General features: G+C 49.0%; 6 protein-coding genes across 6 annotated transcripts; 3 read left to right on the forward strand and 3 right to left on the reverse strand.

The window, feature by feature from the left end:
* Window positions 1-831: 831 nt before the first annotated feature.
* Window positions 832-5,148, forward strand: HOO65_070262 (Vegetative incompatibility protein HET-E-1; the record flags this gene model as incomplete). The annotated part of the gene is made up of 8 exons (XM_071004799.1): window positions 832-886; window positions 944-1,082; window positions 1,144-1,422; window positions 1,503-2,056; window positions 2,116-3,224; window positions 3,273-3,614; window positions 3,676-4,802; window positions 5,064-5,148. 8 exons carry the CDS (start codon window positions 832-834, stop codon window positions 5,146-5,148), a joined length of 3,690 nt encoding a protein of 1,229 aa, XP_070856980.1.
* An 891-nt stretch (window positions 5,149-6,039) lies between these two features.
* HOO65_070263 (Nitronate monooxygenase) lies at window positions 6,040-7,112 on the forward strand (the record flags this gene model as incomplete). The annotated part of the gene is made up of 2 exons (XM_071005099.1): window positions 6,040-6,082; window positions 6,160-7,112. 2 exons carry the CDS (start codon window positions 6,040-6,042, stop codon window positions 7,110-7,112), a joined length of 996 nt encoding a protein of 331 aa, XP_070856981.1.
* Window positions 7,113-8,311: 1,199 nt separating this feature from the next.
* On the reverse strand, window positions 8,312-9,347 carry HOO65_070264 (Catechol 1 2-dioxygenase; the record flags this gene model as incomplete). The annotated part of the gene is made up of 2 exons (XM_071005108.1): window positions 8,312-8,972; window positions 9,034-9,347. 2 exons carry the CDS (start codon window positions 9,345-9,347, stop codon window positions 8,312-8,314), a joined length of 975 nt encoding a protein of 324 aa, XP_070856982.1.
* Window positions 9,348-10,997: 1,650 nt separating this feature from the next.
* On the forward strand, window positions 10,998-15,409 carry HOO65_070265 (Carboxy-cis,cis-muconate cyclase; the record flags this gene model as incomplete). The annotated part of the gene is made up of 7 exons (XM_071004796.1): window positions 10,998-11,144; window positions 11,220-11,328; window positions 11,380-12,211; window positions 12,587-12,680; window positions 12,772-13,205; window positions 13,264-14,716; window positions 14,795-15,409. 7 exons carry the CDS (start codon window positions 10,998-11,000, stop codon window positions 15,407-15,409), a joined length of 3,684 nt encoding a protein of 1,227 aa, XP_070856983.1.
* Window positions 15,410-15,677: 268 nt separating this feature from the next.
* HOO65_070266 (Sterol regulatory element-binding protein 1) lies at window positions 15,678-20,577 on the reverse strand (the record flags this gene model as incomplete). The annotated part of the gene is made up of 5 exons (XM_071004789.1): window positions 15,678-15,772; window positions 15,859-16,496; window positions 16,553-16,566; window positions 16,836-18,887; window positions 19,000-20,577. The coding sequence occupies 5 exons, from the start codon at window positions 20,575-20,577 to the stop codon at window positions 15,678-15,680; spliced, it is 4,377 nt and encodes a 1,458-aa protein (XP_070856984.1).
* A 1,963-nt stretch (window positions 20,578-22,540) lies between these two features.
* Window positions 22,541-24,277, reverse strand: HOO65_070267 (uncharacterized protein; the record flags this gene model as incomplete). Its single annotated transcript, XM_071001288.1, has 1 exon — window positions 22,541-24,277. One exon carries the CDS (start codon window positions 24,275-24,277, stop codon window positions 22,541-22,543), a length of 1,737 nt encoding a protein of 578 aa, XP_070856985.1.
* Between the last annotated feature and the right edge of the window lie 343 nt (window positions 24,278-24,620).

The raw sequence follows: 24,620 nt of genomic DNA on the forward strand, positions 1-24,620 counted from the left end.
AGTTATGACTCCTCATAAGCTTTAAGATACGATTTAAAGTTGAATCTAGCTGCAAAAAAGGTCCCTGTCACTGCAAAAAAAAACCACCCCGTTGTGGGTTTTGGGTCCAGGGTCACATGACAATCTAACCCTGACCCCACTCTAAGATAGACTTATGAAGCGTCACCTTCGGAAGTCTGTCACAGAGTTTCCTCCCTTCTTCATCAAGCAGTAAGAATCAGAAGAATCGACATCCATTTTTAGGATCGCTATACGTACGAAACTCACGTATATATATGTATCAACGTGAGTGATTATAGCGCTTGCTTACTGTGGTCAATAGCTGCAGGGTTACAACTGCCGTATCACAGACGCAGGCGTAACACCCACACCGTCCTTGATACTTTGATTGCTAGACTTGATCACTGATAAAAACGTCCGATTCCATGTTCGTAGTATCCATCTTACTATCATACCAAGAAAAGTCTAGAGAGAGAGCGATCCCATGTCGCCTTGTTTCAACCCAAAACGACCCTACCTACTAGTTGGGCATCAAGACTGGACGCTCGGCTAAGCAGTCATCAATACTTGCAACACGCTGCCTGCATGCCTTCAAACCCCCAACAAGCTGCATCTGCTTGGTTATCTCTTTCCTTTTCCTTCTTTTTCTTACTTTGCATGGCTGTTCTGTTTCTCTGTTGCTAGCCGTTTATTTTGCTTGCTTCAATATTCACAACGTAGTGAACAGTCTCCAAGCGGTGCTACTTTGTTCTGTTTTCCTACCTCATTGCTCTCTATTTTCTTCACGGATAGCATATGTTTGTTTAGCTCTCTCTTAAGAGATAAATCAAGATGAACTCGGATAGACAACTAGCCTCCCAGCCACCAGTGAAGATCCTCTCTCTAGGTATGTCCATGTGCTCTCAGCTGTCCATCATATTTCCGATGTCACTAACTGGTTCAGATGGCGGTGGTGTCCGCGGATTGTCTAGCCTCCTGATTTTTGAGTATATAGTCGACCACATCAGAAAATCTGGGGGTCTTGCCGAAACACAAAAGCCTTGCGAAATGTTCGATCTTATTGGCGGTACAGGCACAGGCGGGTACGCTTTTGGTTAGTTATACTCACATATTCTAAACAAAGTTTTGACAGTTTTATCACAGGATTATTGCTATTATGCTCGGACGTTTAGGAATGACGGTCGACCAATCTATTAAAGCATACAAAGAACTGGCCAACACAGTCTTCAGTCTAGAGCCGACAAATCTCTCTACGCCATCACCAGACGCCCGGTTGGAAAAACTGGAAAGCGCCATTAAAAAGATTATTCGGGAGAACTGCAGCGATCACCAATGCATAGCTCGGCAGGCAGGAGACAGCCTTGAAACTCACATATGTCTGCATGAAGATATGTTGTTCAAGGATGAACACTGCACTAAGACGTAGGTTCTACATGTACACGCCTTAGGGAGCCCATCTAACTTTTTTTGCTATTATCTAGTGCTGTACTAGCAATGACCAGGGTTAATATCGAAACGTCACCTACCATCATCGCAACGTATGATACATCTAGAAAGCTTGCTCAATGTAAGATTTGGGAGATAGCCATGGCCATATCTACAGCCAATGCCGATATTTCAATTGGGATTGGCCGAGATCAGGAAGAATTTGTTGATGCCAAATACGGATACAATAACCCATGTGAAGTCCTTATCAAAGAGGCCAAGGAAGAATTCCCAGCCAGGGAGATGATGATTCTGAGCATAGGAACAGGCCTTGGCGATGTGGTAGGGATTAGAGATTCGAAAAGCTCTATCTTCACCGCATATTCCAAAATTGCTGGTACATCTAAGCCCGTTGATTTGCGGCTCAGGAATTTGTACGACAACACTGGACTATATTATAGATTCAACGTTGAGAATGGCCTCAAAGACGACACACTTCCGGGCACCGATAAGATAGGAGATATCGCAGCACATACAAGAAACTATCTTACTGAAAACGAAGTTTATATTAAAAAGTTTGCCAAGGCCGTTAACAGCGTCACTTCTTTGTCCCAGCCTAACATTCAGCAAGGTGAGTACAATTTGTAGAAGAAGAGTCATAATGTAGTTACCTAGCTAACTGTTACGTAGCGGTGCACGACGAAAAAGACAAGCAATGTCTGTCGGATCTTTTTGTAACTAGTCCTACAGCAGACAAGAAGGACATCGAAAAGCGAAAAGGCGGTTTGCTGAAAGACTGCTATAAATGGATTGTCCATCATGAAGAATTTCAACGCTTCAAAAGTGACGGTCAATGTCGAGTTCTGTGGATCAAGGGAGATCCTGGCAAAGGAAAAACAATGCTTCTTTGTGGCATCATCGATGAGTTGATGTTAGATCCATCTGTGACGCTATCGTACTTCTTTTGCCAAGCCACAGGTGGTAGTGAACTTAACACAGCCACTTCTGTTCTACGAGGCTTGATACATCATCTTGCACTTCATAACCCACAGCTTACCAAGCATGTGAGAGCGAAGTACGATTACGCTGGAAAAAAGATGTTCAACAACGCAGGAACTTGGAATGAGCTTTGTGAGATAGTGGCTGCTATCTTGGACGATCCGAGCCTGAGTAATGCGATCTTCATAGTTGATGCACTGGATGAGTGTAGCGTGGAACGGCAATCCTTGCTGGAATTCATTAGCACTGCTTCACCTGCCAAATGGATTGTATCAAGTCGCAATTGGCCAGATATCGAGGAGATTCTCAATGATGCCGAGCAAAAAGTTAAAATACACCTTGAGATAAACCAAGATTCGGTCTCAGCTGCAGTCAATTCTTACATCACGTTCAAAACCGATGAACTTGCGACAAAAAAGAGATTGAATGAGAAAACGAAAACCTCCGTTTTGGAGCATTTGCGGTCAAATGCCAACGGTACATTTCTGTGGGTAGCTCTAGTTTATCAAGAGCTTTCCAGTCCCCGGACCCGAAAATGGCAGACACTCGAAAAGTTGAAGTCATTTCCACCTGGACTTGATTGTCTATACGGAAAAATGCTGGAACAGATCAATAAATCAGGCAGTCCACAGCTGTGTAAAGACATCCTTGGCGCAGTGTTGGTTGCGTACCGATCTTTAACATTGGAAGAACTACATGCTCTCGTTGAAGAACTCGGAGATATGGATATGAAGGAAGTAGAAGAGGCTATTAGCCTATGTGGCTCTCTTTTGGCTATTCATGGTACCGCTGTTTCTTTTGTGCATCAATCGGCAAGGGACTATTTGCTGAAATAATGTTTCAGTCAGATACTACCTTCTGGCATTCGACATCAGCACCACATGATCTTTGTGCGATCATTAGAACTTCTTCGCGTTACACTAAAGCGTGACATTTACGACTTGCAAGTACCTGGACGACTCATCCGCGAAGTTTCTACTCCTGAACCAAACCCACTGGCCCCAATTCGTTATTGCTGCATATTCTGGGTTGATCATCTTCGCGACTCATCATCAGATTTCACAGTCACTGAACAAGATAGAATCATGAAGTTTTTCAAAGAAAAGTATCTTCAGTGGCTGGAAGCCCTAAGCCTTCTACATAGCATTAGTGTTGCGGGAAGCGCGTTACAAAAGCTAGAAGTTTACTTGGTAAGCTATTTTATAATGAAAGAAATGGGTTTAACCCGCAGGATCTAACAACTTTCAGCAGGGAAAGGAGTCACAGCCGCTTCAGAACATTGTCAAAGATGCTCGCCGATTTATCCTCTCTCATGTGGGAATAATTGAAATGGCACCCCTTCAGATTTACGCCTCGGCTCTAATATTCAGCCCTACCAAGAGCTGGACAAGACGAAATTTCAGCCGAGAAGAGCCAGACTGGATTGAAGTAAAGCCAAAGGTTGAAGCAGATTGGAATGCTTGCCTGCAGACTCTCGAGGGCCACCATGATCGGGTGACATCGGTGGTATTCTCAAACGATGGACAGAGACTAGCATCAGGGTCAGACGACAAGACAGTCAAGATCTGGGATGCCACTTCTGGCACATGTCTGCACACTCTTAAGGGCCATTGCGGAACAGTCACATCTTTGGTGTTCTCGAAAGATGGACAGAGACTAGCATCAGGGTCTTGGGACGAGACAGTCAAGATCTGGGATGCCACTTTTGACACTTATTTGCACACTCTTGAGGGCCATTCTGATTGTATGACATCGGTGGTATTCTCGGCTGATGGACAGCGACTAGCGTCAGGGTCTCGGGACAAGACAGTCAAGATCTGGGATGCCACTTTTGGCACTTATTTGCACACTCTTGAGGGCCATTCTGATTGTATGACATCGGTGGTATTCTCGGCTGATGGACAGCGACTAGCGTCAGGGTCTCGGGACAAGACAGTCAAGATCTGGAATGCCACTTCTGGCACATGTCTGCACACTCTTGTGGGTCATGACGGAGGCGTGACATCGGTAGTATTCTCTGATGATAGACAGCGACTGGCATCAGGATCAGGCGACGAGACAGTCAAGATCTGGGATGCCACTTCTGGCATGTGTCTGCACACTCTTGAGGGCCATGACCACAAGGTGACATCAGTGGTATTCTCGGCTGATGGGCATCGACTTGCGTCAGCTTCAATGGGTATTTCAGTCAAGATTTGGAATGTCATTTCTGGTGTCCTTCTATACACTCTCTCGCCAGGACATATCCCATTTTCACTTGATCCATTCCACTATCCCATTTACTCTTTAGATGCTGGACTCTTAGACTTGGACATGTTCATGTCTTCCGCAGTTCTGTCAACCGACCAACCATCACCCGACAATCCTAACCTTCCTAGGTACAGCTTCAGTGACGATGGTGCATGGATTACGAAAGGACAAGCAAAGATACTTTGGCTGCCACAAGATTATCGTCCCGTTACCTTGAAGGCTTTTAAACATGTAGCAGTTCTTGGATCGAGAGTTGCACTTTGTTCACGCTCTCACCGCATTTCTATCTTAGGATTCCGATCCACCGGCTGGTGAGGGAACGCTCACTCCTCATCCAAGTGATCTGTTGCTAAGCTTCTACATAGAACTACATGTACACACTCCTCTAGATCATACACTCCCCAACTACTCAACCATTCTCCCCTCTTGGGCTTCTTTTTGGAGAATCTCCATCACCTTCATTTCATTGTTTAGCAAAGCGTAACTATATGCACATTGACCATCCGTAGTAACTGCTCCTATGTCGACTCCAGAGCTCGTTTCACCCCACCCATTATAACATGAATGTTGGAGTCCATCCAGATGAAATACCAATAGGCCCATTGCACAGGCCCTAATAAATTGTATGTTTAAAGCTCGGCAACAGTCAGAATTACCTGTTTATGAAATGGCAAAACCAGAGCAGTAATATGAAGTCTCAGCCACACTGTGGCACTGCCACATGACTGACTCCCATCTCACCGGTTATTCAGCCCTAGGAAATTATGTAGATAGACTAAATCGAAATTCTTCATGCAAAATCGCCACAACCAGTGCAAACATGACTGACTAATCCGCTGTCTCATGTAGACACATAATAGTGTCACCATAAAGCTTATTTCGAAATGAACATGCGGTTGTTCAACTATTTGGGGACCAGGTCTCTCCACATATCATACATCATGTGTTTACCCGACATTATGCCGATTAGAGCCATAACAACGTTTCGTCACATGCAATCTCCAAACATCACCTACTACCCCAAACTACGGAAGTCCATATGCGGCAATGGCATTGGGCTAAAAATGCGGTGCTTCACCTACCTTGTCCTCTCATGAACCAAACCCTTATTAAGCCTTAGTTAGTAGAGCTCTTTTTGCTTCTCAAGTTGAGCCTCGGCATGTTTCTGTATTAAATAAGGGAAATAGGCTGCTCTTTTTATTTTTATTTTAGCCCTCTACTGAAGAACTGTTACACTTTCCTTGTCAACCCGTTGACTTCTTCTCTTTACCTTGCCTTCTTCATTTCGCTTTCCCCCTATTTATACCGACAGCAAAGATCTTACATACATCTTCATCCACCATTGACTGGTGAATAAACACAGCGATGCCTCTCACAACTGAACTCACTCGCCGTCTAGGCATTGAAGGTGCGTCTCCTCACGTTTCCTTTTTCTTGTTTGTCTTCTCTTGCCCTCTGACTAACATCAACACGTCCAAAATATAGTCCCCATCGTCCAAGGTGGCATGCAACATGTTGGAACTGCCGACCTCGCCTCTGCTGTATCAAACGCCGGCGCTCTTGGTATCATCACCGCTCTCATTTTCCCAACACCCGCTGCACTGACCGCTGAAATTGAGCGTTGCCGCACACTGACAACGCGGCCATTTGCTGTCAACATCACGCTACTCCCATCACTTGTACCTCCCGACTATGCCGCATATGCACAGGCCGTCATCGATGCGGGTGTGCGTATCGTTGAGACGGCTGGCAACTCGCCCGGCCCTGTCATCACACAGCTAAAGAAGGCGGGTATCATAGTGTTGCACAAGTGCACGACAGTCCGTCATGCGCTCTCTGCCGTTAAGCTTGGCGTCGATTTTCTCAGCATTGACGGTTTTGAGTGTGCTGGCCATGTCGGCGAGAGCGATATTACAAACTTCATCTTGCTGTCGCGCGCACGCCAGGAGCTCAAGATACCGTTCATTGCGTCGGGCGGGTTTGCCGACGGCATGGGGCTGGCCGCAGCGCTGTGTTTAGGTGCCTGTGGAGTCAACATGGGCACACGATTCCTGTGCACTGAAGAGGCTCCGGTGCATCGTAATATCAAGGAGCGGATTGTGTCGGCACAAGAAACAGATACCGCTCTGGTAATGCGACGTTGGAGAAACACGACGCGTTTGTTCAAGAACAAGATTACTGAGGAGGCACTCAAGGTTGAGCGCGAGAGCAAGGAGGGCAAGTTCGAGGAAATCGCACCTTTTGTGAGCGGGAAACGCGGAAAGGAAGTGTTTATTAGGGGTGACCCGGAGTATGGCGTGTGGACTGCAGGCCAGGTTATTGGTCTGATTCATGATATTCCTACATGCAAAGATTTGGTGGCTAGAATCGAGAAGGAAGCAGAGCAAACCCTCAAGGAGAAGCTGTCGATTATTGCGCCGAAAGCCAGTAAGCTCTAAGGGCCGTATTAATGGAATTTCACGCGTCATACCTGTTATTAATTATATCCTCGGCTCTTTGTATCTTGCTTTCTATGTAAGGTTGTTTTTTGCTTATAAAGCTACTACTAAAAAACGGCCAAGGCTCCTTTCTAGAAGCCAGCCGCCGCCATTGCCCTAAAATCCAAGGCCGACATGAAAAATACATGTTGGCTGTTGTCTGTACAGACGTGCAGGCCGAATTCTACTCGGTTAGAAGGCTATGACGTCATTCAGAGTGATTCGACCGAAAGGGTGCCACAAGCTTGACAAGGAGAGCCCCAGATTTTATGCTCTGTAGCAGCCCGGGAAAGAGGAAGCCAAAACTGGATAACGATAAGGCTTCTAGTTTTAAAGAACTGGTTTGAGGTAAGAAGACTAACTCGACTTAGGTTGTACACATCTAATATTGTGACATCACTCTACAATAGGCTGCACGCGATTTAACCCAGGCCACAGAAGATCCGGTTTTATAAGCATCAAGAATAAGGGTTGATTTAGAGTCTTCGTAGTTGCCGCTTATGGGCAATTTGCCGAAGCCGAAGCCTCAAGTTAGTGATGACATTATTATGCTAGGCCCATAAGTATGGCTTTCTAGCCTAGTGTGTACCTGGAAACCGAAATAAAGCAAGAAAACTCATATGCCGCCAATAAATGACAGCATTTTTAGTAGAAGACGCACAAGATGCAAGTACGTGAGAAGTGAGCTGGAAAACATCGGAGTTATAATCTCAAATGGTAAGAAGTGAAAATTAAATGGCCCATGTGATGAGTGCCCCGTTTGCTCTTGCTCTTGCTTTTTCAGTGGCGCTACCCATCGTAACTGCTCCAAGACATGAGCCCACCCTACTGTACTGTGTCTTGGCCACTACACCCAAACTTTCGGTATGTAAGCACTGGAGCCCCCGCCCACCTTATTCCTATTAAGCGGGGCAGAGCTTACAGTGGAACAACTAAATGTGCCTGGCAGGTTCTGAGTATTCTTCTATGAGGACCCATCACGAACCACCCTTTCACTAAGCAGGTTTTTTGAATAGAACTTTAATTAAACTAGAAAATCCCAAAGACATCCAAATGCAATACCAACAAACAAAGATGATGAATAACGTTAACGTAATGTACAGACCTGCTCCACTTTCCAACTTCCTTTCATACCTGCTGCTCCTTCACTCTTCCTTGATTCAAGCCTTGCCCACCTTCTTGTCAGGGAACTCCTTGCCCTTGTAGTCCTTCGGCGCAAGCACCACATCAAAGTGAAGCTGCAGCTTGGCCTTGTCATCGCCCTCCAGAGCAGGGAAGTTGACCACAAGATCGTCCTTGACGGCAAAGACTGTGTCGGTAACCAGCCACGGGTCGTCCTTGGGGTACAGCTGAGTAGTGCAGCCCTTGAACTCGGGGTGTGTGACCATAATGTGAATATGCGCCGGGCGCATAGTGTGTCTGTCCATCAACTGCACCAGCTTGTAGGCCGGGCCGTCAGAAGGCAGGCTGTAGGCAGTGGGGTAGTAGCAGTACAGAGAGTAGTTGCCTTCGGCATCGGCACGGAACTTGCCACGTAGGTTGTTGGGGGTCTGGTTCTCGGGATCCTGGAAATCATACTTTCCATTGGCCGATGCTTGCCAAATGTCAAACACAGCGTTGGGGATGCCCTTGCCCGTAGTAAGGTCCGTGATCTTGCCCCACATCTTGACAACCCGGCCATCTGGGTTAGGGTTGACAATAATGGAGCTCCCAAGGTCACGGAAGGGGGCATGAGGAGACCAGAAGGGGCCGAGAATGGAAGACGATGTGGGGTCAATGCCAGTGTCAGAGATGACCTTGTGGGCAATCTCATCGACGAGTCTAAGCTGGTGTCAGCGGATCATCTTCGAGGGTTAGGGTTAGTGGATGATGTAAGACTTACGACTCAAGACCCAGGATATCCGAGATACGATGAGCTTCATTGCGAGTGGGAGTAGTAATAGTGCCAATGTAGTTGATGAACTGCACGCCGGCCATCCACTCGTCATTGGTCAGCTCAACCTCACGGGCGAAGTCATGGAGATGGCTGATCAGAGATCCCATAAGCTCACGGTTTCGAGGCGTCATGTTGGGACCCATGGTGCTCAAAACACGCTTGGTGAAGGTAGGATCCCAGCGGTCCATACGGCTGCGGCCAGCCTCGGGCGCCTCATTGTGGGCGGGGGCAGCAGTGAGGGTGATAGTCTCAGTTGACATTGTGAATAGAGAAAAGAAGGGATGAATAAGAGGGGAGCAATAGAAAAATGACGAAATAAAACAGGATAGCAAAGAGAGAAGAGAGAGGGAAAAGAAGAATCTGTAGGTGATTGGGCGTTTGTGAAAGAAGTTGTTGTTTGATGGCTGGTCTGGGAGGTAAACAGAACGTACAGAATCCGGGGATGGCCTTGGGCTTTTATATCTGGAGAGCCGCAAAAATACACAACCGACATTCCATCATGAATATTCTTCTGGTGTCTTACTGTGGCCTACTACGGCCCGACTTAGCATGGGACAAGACTAGAATAGGCGAAAAAAAAGGAGAGGCAGAAGCCGTCCCAAAGAGGAAGCAGAGTAGCAGCTAGCATTTGCCGTGAGCCTCTGCCTCTCTCCTCCGCCCACGCGCCAAGCACGTACCCGTTGCTGCACGTTAGCTCGCTGATTACCAACTACCCCACATTCTAGCATGGGGAGGCCCTTTCTTCGGGCATGGGTTCGGCAAGCTAAGGCAAAAGACAAGACAGGAGGAATTGACAAGAGTGTTGTTACTGGAGGGAGCAGAACAGCCAAAATAGGGAGGGGATAAAGAAACAAAAGGAAGGGCCGGTTCGGGTGTCTAGTTTAGAGCGATAAATATTGGGACAATGAGATATCCAGGCCATGTGAGTGGTTCAGGGAAAATCATTAAGGCGATGTAGAACTAGGGGCCTGGGCTGTGAAATATGGGGAAAGCGTGAAGAAAAGGAAGAGGGGAAGAGGGGAAGGAGAACGGCAGCTAGTCCTGGGCTTTCTGTCCGTTGTTTCTTTTTTTTACTTTTTTTTTTGCTCATGAGGGAGCTCTATGGGCTGCTGTATGGAAGGACATGGGATTTGCATATTTGACAGGAGGGAAGAGGGAAGAGGGATGACGTCTGTGGCAAGGCGTGCATACAGATGTAGACATGCTAGAATTAGATGGCATACAACTACTTGGTGTACAGGCGTAAGCAGCTGCTTTACTGGCTGGATAATGAGATGACATTGAACGCACGCACTAGACAGGCCTAGAATCAAACAACTCAATACATCCCCCTATCTCCGCGATACTTACCTAGTCCTCAAGCTAGATTCTTGATACTATTATAAAAGAGGGTCAGAATACGGGGTAACCCATCCTCGAGGACCTATAAGCGGACTATGGGAACAGCCTATGAGCACAGATAAGATGGTCATGTGCACATAATAAAGAAGAATGAAATCCCCCCTCCTTCCTACGTCTAGCAGGAAGCGCATCTATCCAGGTAAGACCCAGGGTTCTCTAGGGTTGCGAATACAATTTGCAGAAGATTAGGGAAGAATCATTTGCCGCGGTAGTTGATATTTCCGGCAGTTCATGCGGTAATGTTTTCCCGATGTCTTTAGGGTCGGGGGCTAGGGTTGGCACTTGCTCACTTGCTCACGGCAAAGGAATTCGGCCAACCCTAGCTTTTTAGCTTTGGGTACCTGCTTGATATGCCGTGATTTTGGAGACGGGAGAAATGTGAGGCCAGTTGCGGGTTTTTCCTTTCTCTTTGTTCTTCTCCTCCATTTAGAATGGGCTACAAGCTGTTAAAACTTGTCCCTAGACTCACCCAAAGTGCTCGTTTTCTTCATATCTCCAGAACCGCCAGAATGCCTGTCCACCACTTGATGATTGGCACCTGGACGCCTCCCGGCGCTATTTTCACTGTTTCATTCAACGATGAGACTCTCGAAATGGAGTTGGTCAAGCGGACCGCTATCCCAGAAGATGAACCTATCTCATGGATGGCTTTCAGTGTGAGTTGATCTGTGAAGACTTGCGAAACAGAAAGAACGCGGGTTGATGACGCTGATACATTGATTCGCTTATAGCATGACAAGAAGAACCTGTACGGCTCGGCTATGAAGAAGTGGTCTAGCTTTGCGGTGAAAAGCCCAACTGAAATCGTGCATGAGATATCTCATCCCATGCTCCATGATCGTGAGTGTTCTTTTCTCAAACTACAGAGAGCTATTGACTGACGCCCTCTAGCAAAGGCCAGCTCTAGTGACACCAACACACGAGCCATCTTTTTGCTGCCCGCAAAACAGGAGCCATTCTCGGTGTACTGCAACCCGTTCTACGATCATGCCGGGCACGGCAGCGTGTTTTCCGTAGACCAAGATGGAAAGTTGCAAACAAACACGCAAAACTACGAGTACCAGCCCAACAGCGGCATCCACGGCATGGTCTTTGACCCCTCTGAGACTTACCTGTACTCGGCTGATCTGCGGGCTAACAAACTATGGGTTCATCGCAAAGACTCTGGAGCAAGTAGTTCTGGCAACATGCTTCTGGTCGGCTCCGTTGATGCGCCTGATCCCCGCGATCACCCTCGCTGGGTTGCAATGCACCCTACAGGGAATTATCTATATGCGTTGATGGAGAAAGGCAATCGCATTTGCGAGTACGTCATCGATTCTACAACGAAGCTCCCGGTATATACACATAGGTCTTTCCCTCTGATTCCACCTGGAATTCCAGACCGCTGGACTATGTACCGCGCCGATGTCTGTGCTGTATCGTTTAGCGGCAAGTATCTCTTTGCGAGCAGTCGGTCCAATAGTTTCGACTTGACCGGCTACATGGCGGCATTCAGGCTCGACAGCAATGGCAGTATCGAGAGACAGATCTGCCTGAACCCAACCCCAACTAGCGGAGGCCACAGCAATGCCGTAGCGCCCTGTGACTGGAGCGATGAGTGGGTGGCTATTACCGACGACCAGGAGGGTTGGGTAGAGATGTATCGCTGGCAGGATGAGTTCTTTGCGCGCGTGGCACGAGTGCGCATACCGGAGCCTGGATTTGGCATGAATGCAATTTGGTATGATTAGAAAGGGCAAACAAAATGCGCTCCATAGGACTTACACAAGGTTTTTGTAATGTTGCAAGGTATCACTAAAACTGAGTGTGTGAGCAGCTGTCGGCAGCTGTCCTTTAGCTAAATGGAATTAAGCCTTTTTTAGCCATACCCCACTTGCTTAGCTATCACGTGACTACCCGACTTGACTTAAGCGCGTCATGAGGTGCCCAGCGCGTTTCGTGGAGAACATGTAGACTTTGCGCTTCAAATTTAGGCAAATAAGACGTCAATTTAGACACAATAAAATCGTACTGCTTTGCTATTTGCACTTTGCCATATCTCCTCGGGCCATAAATCCACGGCTATATTCAAGCTTTTACGCTGTTTTGCTGATAGTGCAACCAAAATGGGGGGATCAAAGGCCGTGTTCGACCAGTGCGTCTTTGCATTTGTCCCCAGTGATTTACTATCAACGAAGTTGATTGGCGAGGTTTGTCAAATCTCTGCCCGCTCTGCAGCCTGCATTATGTAGGCTGTAACAAATAAACGAATATTAGTGTGAAGCTAACGCCTCCGCATAGCTCTCTGAAATCGTCGGCAAGAATGGAGGCTCGGTCTGTGCTCCCCTCGACGACAACGATCTCCGGACCTTTGAAGCAACACACATCATCTCGACCACCATCGATTTTCCGCAGTATGTGGACGCCCAAGCGTTCATGATCCCAGTAGTCAGCCACCACTGGATTCAACAGGCTTTAACCCGAGGCAAGCTGCCACAGCTGCGCCCATACTCGCCAGACCCACGCTTGATATTCTCGAATGTTGTCGTCACGTGCAGCGGACTCTCAGAGACAGATACGGACACTATTGTTGGGGCTACTATGGCGCTTGGAGGCACTGAAAATCGAACTGTTACTCGCCTCACCACGCATATATGTGCGCCATACTTGACGGAGGAACTATCAGCCCAGGCTAAAGCCAAGGGCTTTCGAGGTGTCTTTGTTATCCCTCATTGGTAAGCTACATACACCCTAATCTTTGGATTTGCAAGTTATCTGACATTCTTTGTCTAGGTTTAACGACTGCTTCAAGCTCGGCAAGCGCATCGACGAAACCCCATATACACTTCCCAACATGGAAGTGTTCACCACCGATCCTAAAGACAACCTCAAGATTCCACCGAGCAAGGGCATTGTTGGTGCCATAGATCCCAATCCTGCCGCGCTGCCGCGACCAGTTGTTAAAGGCTCCAGGGCGCCACTACGAGTGTTTCAGAAAAAGGCAGTTATGCTGGGAAATGATCTTGTGCTTGCCAACGACCTGCGTACCACTATCGCTGACCTCATTAAAGAATCCGGTGGCTCGGTCGTAGACAACACAGACGACTGTGATATGTACATCGGAAGATACCGCTATGGCAAGGACTATGTACGGGCATCGCATCTCTGCAAAGATGTAGGCAATCTGTCCTGGCTCTACCACCTCATTGTCAATGACCAATGGACCTCGCCCTTGCGGCGGCTTTTGCACTATCCCATCCCCAAAGAGCCCCTCAAGGGTTTTGAAGGCCTTAAAATCACAGTGTCCAACTATGGCGGCGAGGCGCGAACGTACCTAGAAAACCTCATTACGGCTGCTGGTGCCAGTTTCACCAAGACCATGAAGAATGACAACACACATCTGGTTACCGCTCGGCGCGCGGGCGAAAAATGTGAGGCTGCTGTGGACTGGGGTATCGAGATAGTCAGCCATTTATGGGTGGAGGAAAGTTATGCCAAGTGCGCTGTGCAGCCGTGTTCAAATACTCGATACAGTCACTTTCCCCCTCGAACTAACCTTAGTGAGGTTCTCGGCCAGACTTTCTTCGACGAGGCTGTCCTGCGTGACCTCTATTATCCTGGTGGCGAGAACTTGCCCAAGGTAGCGCAGCTCAAAAGACGCATCCGTGATGTTGCTAACGACAATGTCTTCCAAAGGGGTCCTGCCAAAGGCACCCTCAACTACATGGAAGAGGAACCGCCGGCCGCTGCAGCTCCCAAGTCTGTCAAACGACAACGCAAGACTTCTACGACTGATAGCGGCGGTGCCGAGTTCTCTACACCAACACGCCAAATTCGAGCCAAGTCTTCTACTAGCACGACCGCTGGCACTACTAGCTTTGCGTCAACAACTAGCGAAATGGATATTGACACTCCTGTTACAGCTGGCCGCAGCGCCAAGTCTAAGGCAGCCAAGAATATCCAGAACCTTGTTGCGGACATTAAGCTTTACGAAAGGGAGAACAAGCGCACCAACAGCGGCGGTGTTTGGGGCGGGAGACGCGCGGCTGACGAGCTGGAAAAGGCGATGCGCGAATCTACAAAGGGCCGGCGGACCGAGCAAGCAGACAGCAAGGAGCCTGATGGCGATGGACAAGAGGCGCACACGACTAAGAAGCGGAAGGCGTTGCCAGATATCAAGTATCGCATCATGACAACCGGCTTCAGGCGCTGGTCAAACAACCCGAAGTTAGAAGAGCGCGAGAAGGTGAGAAATCCAGACACAAGGCAGTATTGCATGCTATAATGGTCACGGGTGTGCTAATATAAGAATATCCTCACATAGGCGCGGCTTCGAGAGTTTGGTATCAAGCTTGTTGAAGACGGAAATCCCTGTCAGTACCTTGCAGCACCCAAAGTCCTCCGTACACTCAAGTTTCTCAAGACGCTAGCGCGGGGGCCCATCCTCATCAACACATCCTTTATCGACGGCGTTCTTGACCAGGATACTTTGCTTGACCCAGTCGACTTTCTGCTGCAAGACGAAGAATACGAGAAAGCCAACAATGTTAATCTACAAGAAGCTGTTGCACGAGCGCGTATTAACAAGGGTCGTCTACTTGCTGGCGTGCCCATATTCTGCTCTGATCATGTGGCTAACGGTAAGGATACATACCGTGCCATTGCCGAGGCTAACGGTGCCACGTGGCGGGAGCTCACGGCTCGCAATGTTATTAAGCCTGAAAAGCCTACAGTTGACGGCGCCCCACTGGAGCCAGTATACCTCCTCTCGTCCAACTCCCCCAAGGAACAAAGGCTATACACACGATTCGTTGATATGGCGGTCAACGGCAATATGGAACCGCGTATTGTCCTAACCGAGTGGTTGTTAGCGATAGCCATCAAGCAAGAGATGATCTGGGATGAAAAGTACCTGGTGGAGAACGAAAAGAAGGCGTAAGACAGGCGGAGGAGTAGCCTTTTTTTTTTCCCTCATTGGATTCCCTTCTTTGTACTATATTTTTCCTTTACGCGGCGTTTTTTACAGGCAAGCAAGTTGTTGAACAGACAAAGGGGGGAGGGGGGGGGGGGGTTGAGTTGAGGTGAACCTGCCCTGCCCTTGCTTCCTGGAACGGTAACTTGGTTTCGTATCTGTCTTTTTTTTTCTCACGCAGTCCATGAGGATGTAGATCTAGTCGTGAATACATATGCCTCTCCGTAAGAGGATCTCAGAAAAACTTGACTCCTGAGGAATCTTGTCCAAAGATCTGTGCCTTGCCGCGCTTGACCAGCACGTTGAGTGCCTTAAGCAGCAAATCGTTATCTAAGCCGTGGAATTCTACATATCGCACATTAGCAATCCCTCCCCCTATGCATGCACACACGTAGACAAAAAAGAAGCAAACTCACCTGTGCCTAGCGTCTTCTCTCCCTCTGCCAACTCATACAACGTCAACACGGTGCCCTTCTGCCCGGTCTCCTCAATCCACCGCTCCAACAGCCCCGCCCATTCCTCCGGCGTCCGCCAATAGACCCAGACCACATCGCCGCCCGCTGCCGTACCCCCCGCGCTTACGCCGCCGTCACGCCCGCCCGAGGAATACACATACTCGGCACGGCCGTCACGCCGCATAAAGTCAATAACCTCACGGATGTCAGCTGTTGCCAGCCGGCGGTTGATGCGGGGGTTGGCAAAGAGGTCGGGAGGCGACACGGCCGTGCTGGGAGCAGCGAGGGGCGAGGAACCTAGGGGAAGCGTCGATGCATTCCCTGGTGCATTGGCAGATGCGCCTGCGCCGGCACCGCTTGATGGTGAGATGGACAGCTTATAAATGCGATGGTGTTGGCAGTATGCAAGGACAAGGGCAGACCATTTTGTCAGCTGGGCGTGATGTGTGGTCAGATTTGTCTGGCGCGTGAAGAATGGAGGAAAGCTATATTCTCGCGGAAACTGGAAATCGGCCATTTTCAAGGTGCTTCTTCCCTTTTCTTGTCCTTCTTCTTCCGTTGTGCTGTTGATAGAGGGATGCCCGAGGCCAGCTATGAAGCTGCTTAAAGAAGTTGAACTGCTCTTGATGTTAGGGCCAAAAGTCTAGCGACATACAGGGTTATGAGGGGCTGTACTTGGCAGAGGTCATTTTTAAGGTTTACCTCCTATACATGCTCACAAAACTAGATCTACAGACGGTTCTAGACCACCACCCCCACTAAAAGCCTCTATATTTACAGCGCAAATCAAGCCGGTCACATAGTACTTATGACATAATAGTCAAAACAACGCATAGCTGTGAATTATGTAGTCACCAGGTTGATACTACTAGCCGTTAACATACCATGCCATACCTTTCCAGGCACATTCATCACACCACCACTTCTTCTGCTTTTACCTGACTCTGGCTCTTAGTGTCGGCAACACTATAGGCAGAATCTTCTCTCAGATAAGCCATGGACTTTGAAATTCCTAGACTCCAACTAATCAAATCCAGGCGCAACTGGGCGTTCATCCCGCTGGTCTTTCCCTGGCCACCCCCAATCCATTGTCGCAGGTCTTTGGACATGGACTCAACCATATCACGGTGTGACGTAGCCGTGCCAGAGCTCTGGGAAAGAGCCTCGATAAGCTTGCATGTCGCCACACAACTCAGCAGCGACGATAGCCATGATATACGGTTAGGGCTGGTGTAGATCGGTAGTGAGATGGGTTTATCTATGGCGTTTGCCCTGCTCAACGATTCCAGAGCGATAGTACATCGGAGCGAGACGTTCAAGTCATTAGCTGCAGAGGCGTCAAAACTAGAGCGGTCGAGAAGTTTTATGGCGTAAGATATATGCTCGCTACGGTTTCTTTCCGCTAAAAGGGCCTGCGCAACAACAGCTCGGGCCTCGATAACAGACCCAGCTGGAGACGCGCTAAGTGCAAGATCCAAACCTGCGTTGACTTCAGCCTGGGTAGTAGAAGATCTAGCGCCTTTGGTATTGAGGCTCTGAAGCAACGCTTGGTTGACTAGCATTTCGGACCACCAGCTGGCAACCAAGTCTAGGGGCAAGCATGAAGACATATTACAGCTTAACGGCCCTGCAGCACTCCAGATGTGGTTTATAGCCTTGCCGATAACATCGTGGGTAAGCACATCGTCATACTCCTGCTCAAGAAGTAGAGCTAAGTGTTGAGGGAGTTCGTTGTCGAAATCAATCGTGTTATCGGAATAGATGCTTTGAAGACGCTCAAGAGCATGATGGAGGTATCTAGCATCATTCCAGCAGGATCGAGAAAGCCGAGAAACAAAGGAGGTAATAAACGGAATTTTAATGGCGCCTCCGATCGACTGGGCAGCAATTGTCATATGGACAGCCTTGCGCATTAAACGTATGGGGCTTTTTGGAAGCGTGGTTGAGGAGAGCAAGGTGAAAAGAAGCCGTTGGGAACTGACAGCCTCATCATGACCGGAAAGCTGGAAGTCAATAACTTCGGACCAGGCACGGATACGCTCCGCCTCTGCGTCATCGCTACGACCGAAGAGGCGCTGGTAGTTATGGGGGCCAAGGAAGAAGTAGATTCCAACTTCAATAGCTTTGATAAGCAAAACAAGCATCCCCAAGACGGGATTACCACACGTCGGGAACCACACCTTGCTAGTAATATACTCCCATGATTGCTCGCGAGCACGCTCCGAGGATGCTACCAAAGGATTCATGCGCCTTCTAGACTCGGCTAGCTTCTTTGGCCCTCTCGCTAGCCTAGCCGAAAGAATAGGAGCCAAGACGTAGATAAAAATTCCAGCTACCAAAACGAGCTTGGCCATTAGTAAGACCCTCGACGTTGACATAGGGTATCCTAGCATGCTAAAATGCATACGAGGCAATGCGAAGTTAGCGATGTATGTTGGTAGGCCTGAGAGTCCACGGCCTTCTGGTTGTTCGGTGCTCTGATCATCCTCTCGCAGGGCCTCGAGAACCATAAGGCCAGCAAGAGAGCCAACCATGAGCTTCCCATAGTTGCTACCGCCATTCTGGTATCGGGCCTGCTGCATCTGCTGTTGCTGCTGAATTGTTTGCTGGCGACTGCCTATGGGAGATGCAAACTGCTGAGGAGGCATTGGATACGGCTGGCCCTGCATTTGAGTTTCTAGCAGACGCTTCATATCATCAGGCACGGGAATCATTCCAACAGCGGGCGTGTCAGGGGGCTGTGACGATTCCATATCAACTTCCGGTGACATGAACTGGGAGGGACCAGGTGTTTGTGCTGCAGCCGCGGCAGCAGCATATTGCATGGACATGAGATTTGGGGGCAGAGGGCCTAGAGTTCCGCTCATTGCGCCGGCCATAAATAGCTTCTCAAAAGCTTGGATCCGGCGCTGCATTGCGAGATTTTCATCAATGAGGCGATTGTTTCGCTTTTCAAGATGCCGGATGTACTCGGTAGCTTTACTAAGAACCTAAAAACAAGGTTAGTATTGTTGGCGACATTCAACTGAAAGAAGCCAAGCAGACAAATGAAATGCTTGGGGCAACCATAAAGCAGATAGAGACCAGATAGCATCAACATACAGTTGCTTTGTTTAGCTTGTGTGCAGGTGTCAGCCCGTGGAGTTCCTCGCGGTCTTCCGTAGTGTCCTCGCCTCGTGCACTCTTGGACATGATTCTCAAACTAGGCACTGAATCGCGCAGGAACGCAATCTTGTCATTTAGATTAGTTCGATATCGCTTCTCGATCATATTGTGAGCCGTCTTCTTCACAGGACCTCCGTCTTCTTCTTCGTCATCTTCATCTTCATCTTCTGCGGAAACCTTGCGTTTCTTGTTAGTAGTAGCAGTCGATGACTGCGCGACATCGACCTCCATGGACGTATTTCCGTATGATTCATCGGTAGTGCCTAGCATACCAGGAGTAGACATTCCGGTAGGAGAGTGATAGCGTAAATGTGGCGGTGGCATCTTGATAGACTTGAGCCGGTCAAGCTGAGCAGGAGTGAGTTTCTCAACAGCCTCAGGCGATATAGCGTCAAGACCACTAGATATTGGCTGCTGGAAGGCTGCGGAGGCTGCTGATGGAGAGTAAGGGAAAAGAGACTGCAACTGCTGTAGTTGAAGTTGTTGCAGATGGAGGTTTTGCTCTTGCGGAGAAAGAACACTGAGATCCCAGGCCGAGGGATAGGCAGTAGCGTTTGCAGGGTTAGAGATAGAGGTAGCAGATAGAAGAGGACCAGGAGTGGGAGAGGAGGTATTGAAAGCGGGGGGAGCAGTCTGTTGCCAGTTGGAAAGGCTGAGGTTAATATTGTTGAAGTAGTAGGGTTGGGCCTGCGGTTGGGGTTGCTGTCTTTGGGGCGGCTGTTGTTGTGCCTGAAGCTGGGTTTGAGAGCCTTTGTTATTGCTGTTGTTGTCTAGAGGGGAATCTACAGGAGAAGACTTGAGGGCAGAAGCAGAGGCGGAAGAGGAAACACCAGGATCCGAGATGTTGGCTTCGTGGAGGAGATGATTAGCCTGGCGCTGAATTTGAAGATGGCCGTGGCCCAAAGTAGAAGAAGGGTCTTGACTCTGGGGTTGCCCCTGGGGTTGGGTAGCATGGGCAAGTTGCAAGGGCTGCTGTGGCTGTTGCTGCTGCTGTTGTTGATGTTGGTGACGTTGGTGTTGATGCTGGGGGTGGGCATGGGACGACAGGTGATGGCGAGCTTGTGCTTGCGCTTGAGCCTGAACCTGAGCTTGGACTTGGGCATGATCTCGGGGAGGCTGAGTCTGGGCCTGGACCTGGGCCTGGACTTGGGTATCGGTATGAGAGTTGGAGCGCGAGTGGGTAAGGCCCTCGACAACAGAGCTCTCAGAGGGTGGGAAAGGTGACGGGTGCAAATCTCTAGCCACAGGGGAATAGAGTGTATCGCTAGCACCTGCACCTGCACCTGCACCTGCACCTGCACCGATATTACTGACAGTAGCGTTAATGCCGGGACCGGCAGATGAAGGGGAGAAGACAGGGCCAAATGGGTCACCCTCAGACGGGTGAGTACCAGTATGGGCACCAGAACCTAGGCTAAGACCAACACCAGATGAAAGACCGTCAGCGCCAACACCAGTGCCAGCGCCGGCACCGGCAAGGCTGTTGCTGCTTCTATGATGCTCTGAATTAGCCATCTATTAACCCCTTTGCCCTCTTTGGCTCTAACAACAGTAACAAACGATGCGATGTCTGTGAGTCCGTCCAAGTGCGGCTAGATCTGAAACTGCACACTTGGGCGGATCATGCAATTGTGGTCTGACATACAACGGCCCCGGGGGGTCGATCGGAAGAGGGAGAGAAAGAGAGAGAAAAGATTTGATGGGGGAAAATAGAACAGGACAGGAGCGGGCCAGAAGCAGAGCAAACAGAGGCAAAGGCAGACACACAAGCAGGAGCTAAGCAGGCCAGAGAAAAATAGAGCACGGTCAAGTGCCCGCCAAGGCTAAAGCTAATAGAGATAGGGATTGTAATGGGATGGATCAAGGAGGGAAAGGGTGTGGCGATAGAGCTGATTATCGTATGAGCATGAGCGTATGAGCGACAAGACGGGAACAGCAAAAACGACGACACAATAAAACTAGGCCAATACCAAGTCCGAGCAGGAAGAGAGGAGTAAGAATAGAAACAGTGGCGCTGCGAAAAAAAAAAAATAATAAAAAATAAAAATATTGTGATGCCTGCTGAAGGTCTGTAGCAATGCCGTGTTGGGCTACTCGCTGGCCTGTGGAACGTAGACTAAGCGGTAAAACTTCAACAAACAAATAATGGGAGCATTATAATTACAGAAGCCTATAGCGCTAACAGCGTGAGCCCATCAGACTGCGTTAGAGCACGAAACAAAGTCCACTGCGCTTGGCCAGTGAATTAATTGACCGCCTTGTCTGGTTGAAAAGGCAAAAATGATACGATGGGAAGAGCGAGCGAGAGGGGGCGTAAGGCTGCGTGTTTATTGTGCTGTAGGAGCGCCCTTTTTTACTAAAAGACAACCGGCAGCAAAATGTCAGGCCAGTCCGACAAAGACGCTCAGGGCGAAAAAAAGACGAGAACAGTGAGCGAGTTACTTGCGTGTGCCTACCGTATTGATTGTAACACGTCAAATAGCCAAAAAAAAATGTAACAGCTAATGTGGCCGAACAAAAGTACAGAACGAGCAATAGCAAAAGTAAGAACCTCGTTCTCCAACAACCAACCCAACAAGCCAGCCGCAGTGTGTTGCAAAAACAGTAATTGTCCGTTTTGTCTTGTGTTTCCTCTAGGGGGGGGGGGGGTTGTCTTAGTGCATTGGTAGGAAACTACTCTCTAATACTCTTTCTCTCTGGACTCTCTAATAGAAAATCCTATGTAAAATAAAGTTGGAAATAATGGCAAGATCATGAAGGATTATCGTATGATTTGGTGATATCCATGGGCCGACCTTGGTGTTCCGTGGTCTCTTTTTTCCAGGGTTCCATAGTTATTTGAGAGAGCGGAAAAAAAGAAAAAGTCGATAATCTAAGGTGGCCCTTGCTCTCAAGGCTCTCTCTGTTTTCTTTTTGTCTAGCCCAATATCAGGATTATCCCTTCCCCTTTCAAGATAATTAATTACCTGTTGACAACTCTATTGGTGGTGAATTTTCCCCGTCAATTTTTCCTGGGCTCACTTTCTCCGTTCCTTCGATTTACCATCCAACCTTGGTCTTTCTTTGTCTCCTTCCCTTCCTTCCCTTTCTTCCCCCCTGCAAAAAAAAAGAATAAAAAACCCCCAAAGGAAAAGGGAAGAAAGAGCCTTGGCAAAGTGACTTGGCTCACGAATTGCCGACGCCACAATCTTGAATGGCGTTTCCAAGTAATTACGCTGCTATATTGTGTATCACGTGATCTCTACGATACTAGTATGGAATAGTGGATGGAATGGAGTTGACTTGATATTACCCAAGGAACCACAACTTAACATGACAAAAAACTAAATACATGGTGACAAAAAACCCCCTCAATTTCTGGCTAGCCACTGGCAACCCTACAGCCGGAAATTCGATATAAATCACGTGAACGAGTGACTGAGAATGAGAAAAAAAGGACTAACAGAAAGCTCAGTAGCAACCAACAGCTTGCTATCGCCTACCAGAGGTCATCAGAGCTTTGCGTCATCTCTAGAGTCGGTGTCTTGGGCACCATCTTCTTCATACGCTTCCTCTCTTCTTTCGTAACTAGCGATGGCGTGACCGGCACCACTGGCGAGAATGGCTGATATGGCGTGTATGGCACAGATGTTCCGGGAGTGCCCGCCCCCATTGATGCGAATGGGGCTGTACGCTCAAATGTAGTCTGCGCAATCGCCCGGGGTGTAGACAGAGACGGCTCATACGCACGTAATGGCAGAACACCGCCCGTCCGCACTGCTGACGGCTGGTTGGGCCGCGAAAAGTTAGAGCTTCTAGGCGATAGCGGCAGTGACAATTCCGAAGCATTAGCAGCGCTGCCGAACTGGCCCGGGGCTTTCGAGGATCTCGGAGAAGCTGGTAGAGCAGGAAAATCCCCTCTGCTAGAACGCGGAGAAGTAGGAAGGCCTACCAGTGGGGAATAAGAAGTGGAGGAGGCTGGCTCCTCTTCCGCAGCCGGACCAGAAGCAGGCCCGCAATGCGGATTGTGGGTAGCATCCAGCGTCTTCCCAGCAGAGGGAAATGTCTTGCGCATGTTTTCCAGCCGCTCATCAATACTTAAAGCACTAGCGGGGGAAAAGTCCGGGGGAGTTGGCGGGTTCATTGAGGCAGCCTGGGACTGGGGCTTGGGCTGGGTATCAGACCGGAAGTCTTGATGCTCGGTAGGAATGGGCGGAGGCAAGGTCGGTGCATATACGCGTGGCGTCATGCTGCTTAGTTCCTGGACATCCCGTGGAAACGTGGCAGACTGTGGGGTCATGATGGGAGCCGAAATGCTAAGCTCCTTGGGTGCCTTGTTGCGACGCGGCGAGAGCAGTTGCTTGAACAGGGACGTTTTGGACTGCTTCTCGGCGGCCGGCGTGGATTGGCTAAGGTTCAGAATCCCCGGTCTGGACTTGTCCTTCTTTGAGGAAACGACAGAAGCACGGCCATGAGCCACGGACTCGCCAACGGGCAAAGGAGGAGGATTGACACCAAGACGTTTAGCCTCTTCGTGCTGCAGCACGTGGCGGTACATTTCCTCCAGCTGTCTATCAGCCATTATCTTATCTGCTTCGACAATCGCTTGGTCTACGGAACAATCGAATCCAAGAGTATGCTTGGAAGAAACTGGCGAGATGTTGGGCTGGATACTGGCTTGCGAGGCGTTTACAGTAGGTGTCTGTGGCGTTCTTGAGGCTTGGGATGACTGGGGAGACTCAAATCTAGACGGTGAGGGAAGCCCCAGATTCTGAGTTTGAAGAGAAAGATTTCTGGTCTGCAAATACAACGCGCCTGACGGCTGCGATACGGTGCGAGGCGGAGCTGGAACGAAAGCATGCAATGATGGCTGAGCAAGTTCCCCAGCATAAGGCTTGGGAGCGTTGCGGATACCAAAGATGTCGCCTTCGGTTTGGTCGATATTGTATAGTCCGGTGAGTTGCTCACGGCGACGATTTGAAAGAAGGAGAAGAATAGCGGCGACCAGCACCAAGGAAACAGCGTATGAGCCAACGATGCCTCCAATCTGGGCAGGCAGCAAGTGTGTATTGTCTTCGCTATCTCGAGGCTGAACGGCAATAGCAGGAAGTGAAGCAGCCCTCAACGGCTGGAAGAGGGCAGCGATACAGACAGTAGCACAAGTCCCAGCTGTGGGGATAGGCAACAAGGAGCGCGATATTGGATTAATAGAAAAAATGGAAGACAAGAGGCTCATCATGCAACCAGAAAGGAGGCAGGAGGGGAAGGAAAAGAAGAGGACAGAAATCAAGGCGAGACGGCCTCTTTTAAAAGCCAAGAGAGAAGGACGTGCTATCCGGTGATATGAGACAGGAACAAAGTATCAGATAAGTTTCTTCTTCTTTCCTTTGACCGGCTATATTCCCCTTCCTTCTCTCTCGTGGTTCCCCGCTTTGTTGCTGGGGATAGATGGGCCAGAATAACTCTCGGAACAGAAAGGAAGCAGGCCAAGCGGGCGAAACTAGATAATGATCAGCCTATGAATAGTGGTTCCAGTCCAGCTAAACAGGTGAGGCAAAACGACAGGAAGCGGCAACTAG

Source organism: Ceratocystis lukuohia (genome assembly GCF_044167205.1).
Source record: "Ceratocystis lukuohia strain C4212 chromosome Unknown Supercontig7_pilon, whole genome shotgun sequence".
Lineage (NCBI taxonomy): Eukaryota > Fungi > Ascomycota > Sordariomycetes > Microascales > Ceratocystidaceae > Ceratocystis > Ceratocystis lukuohia.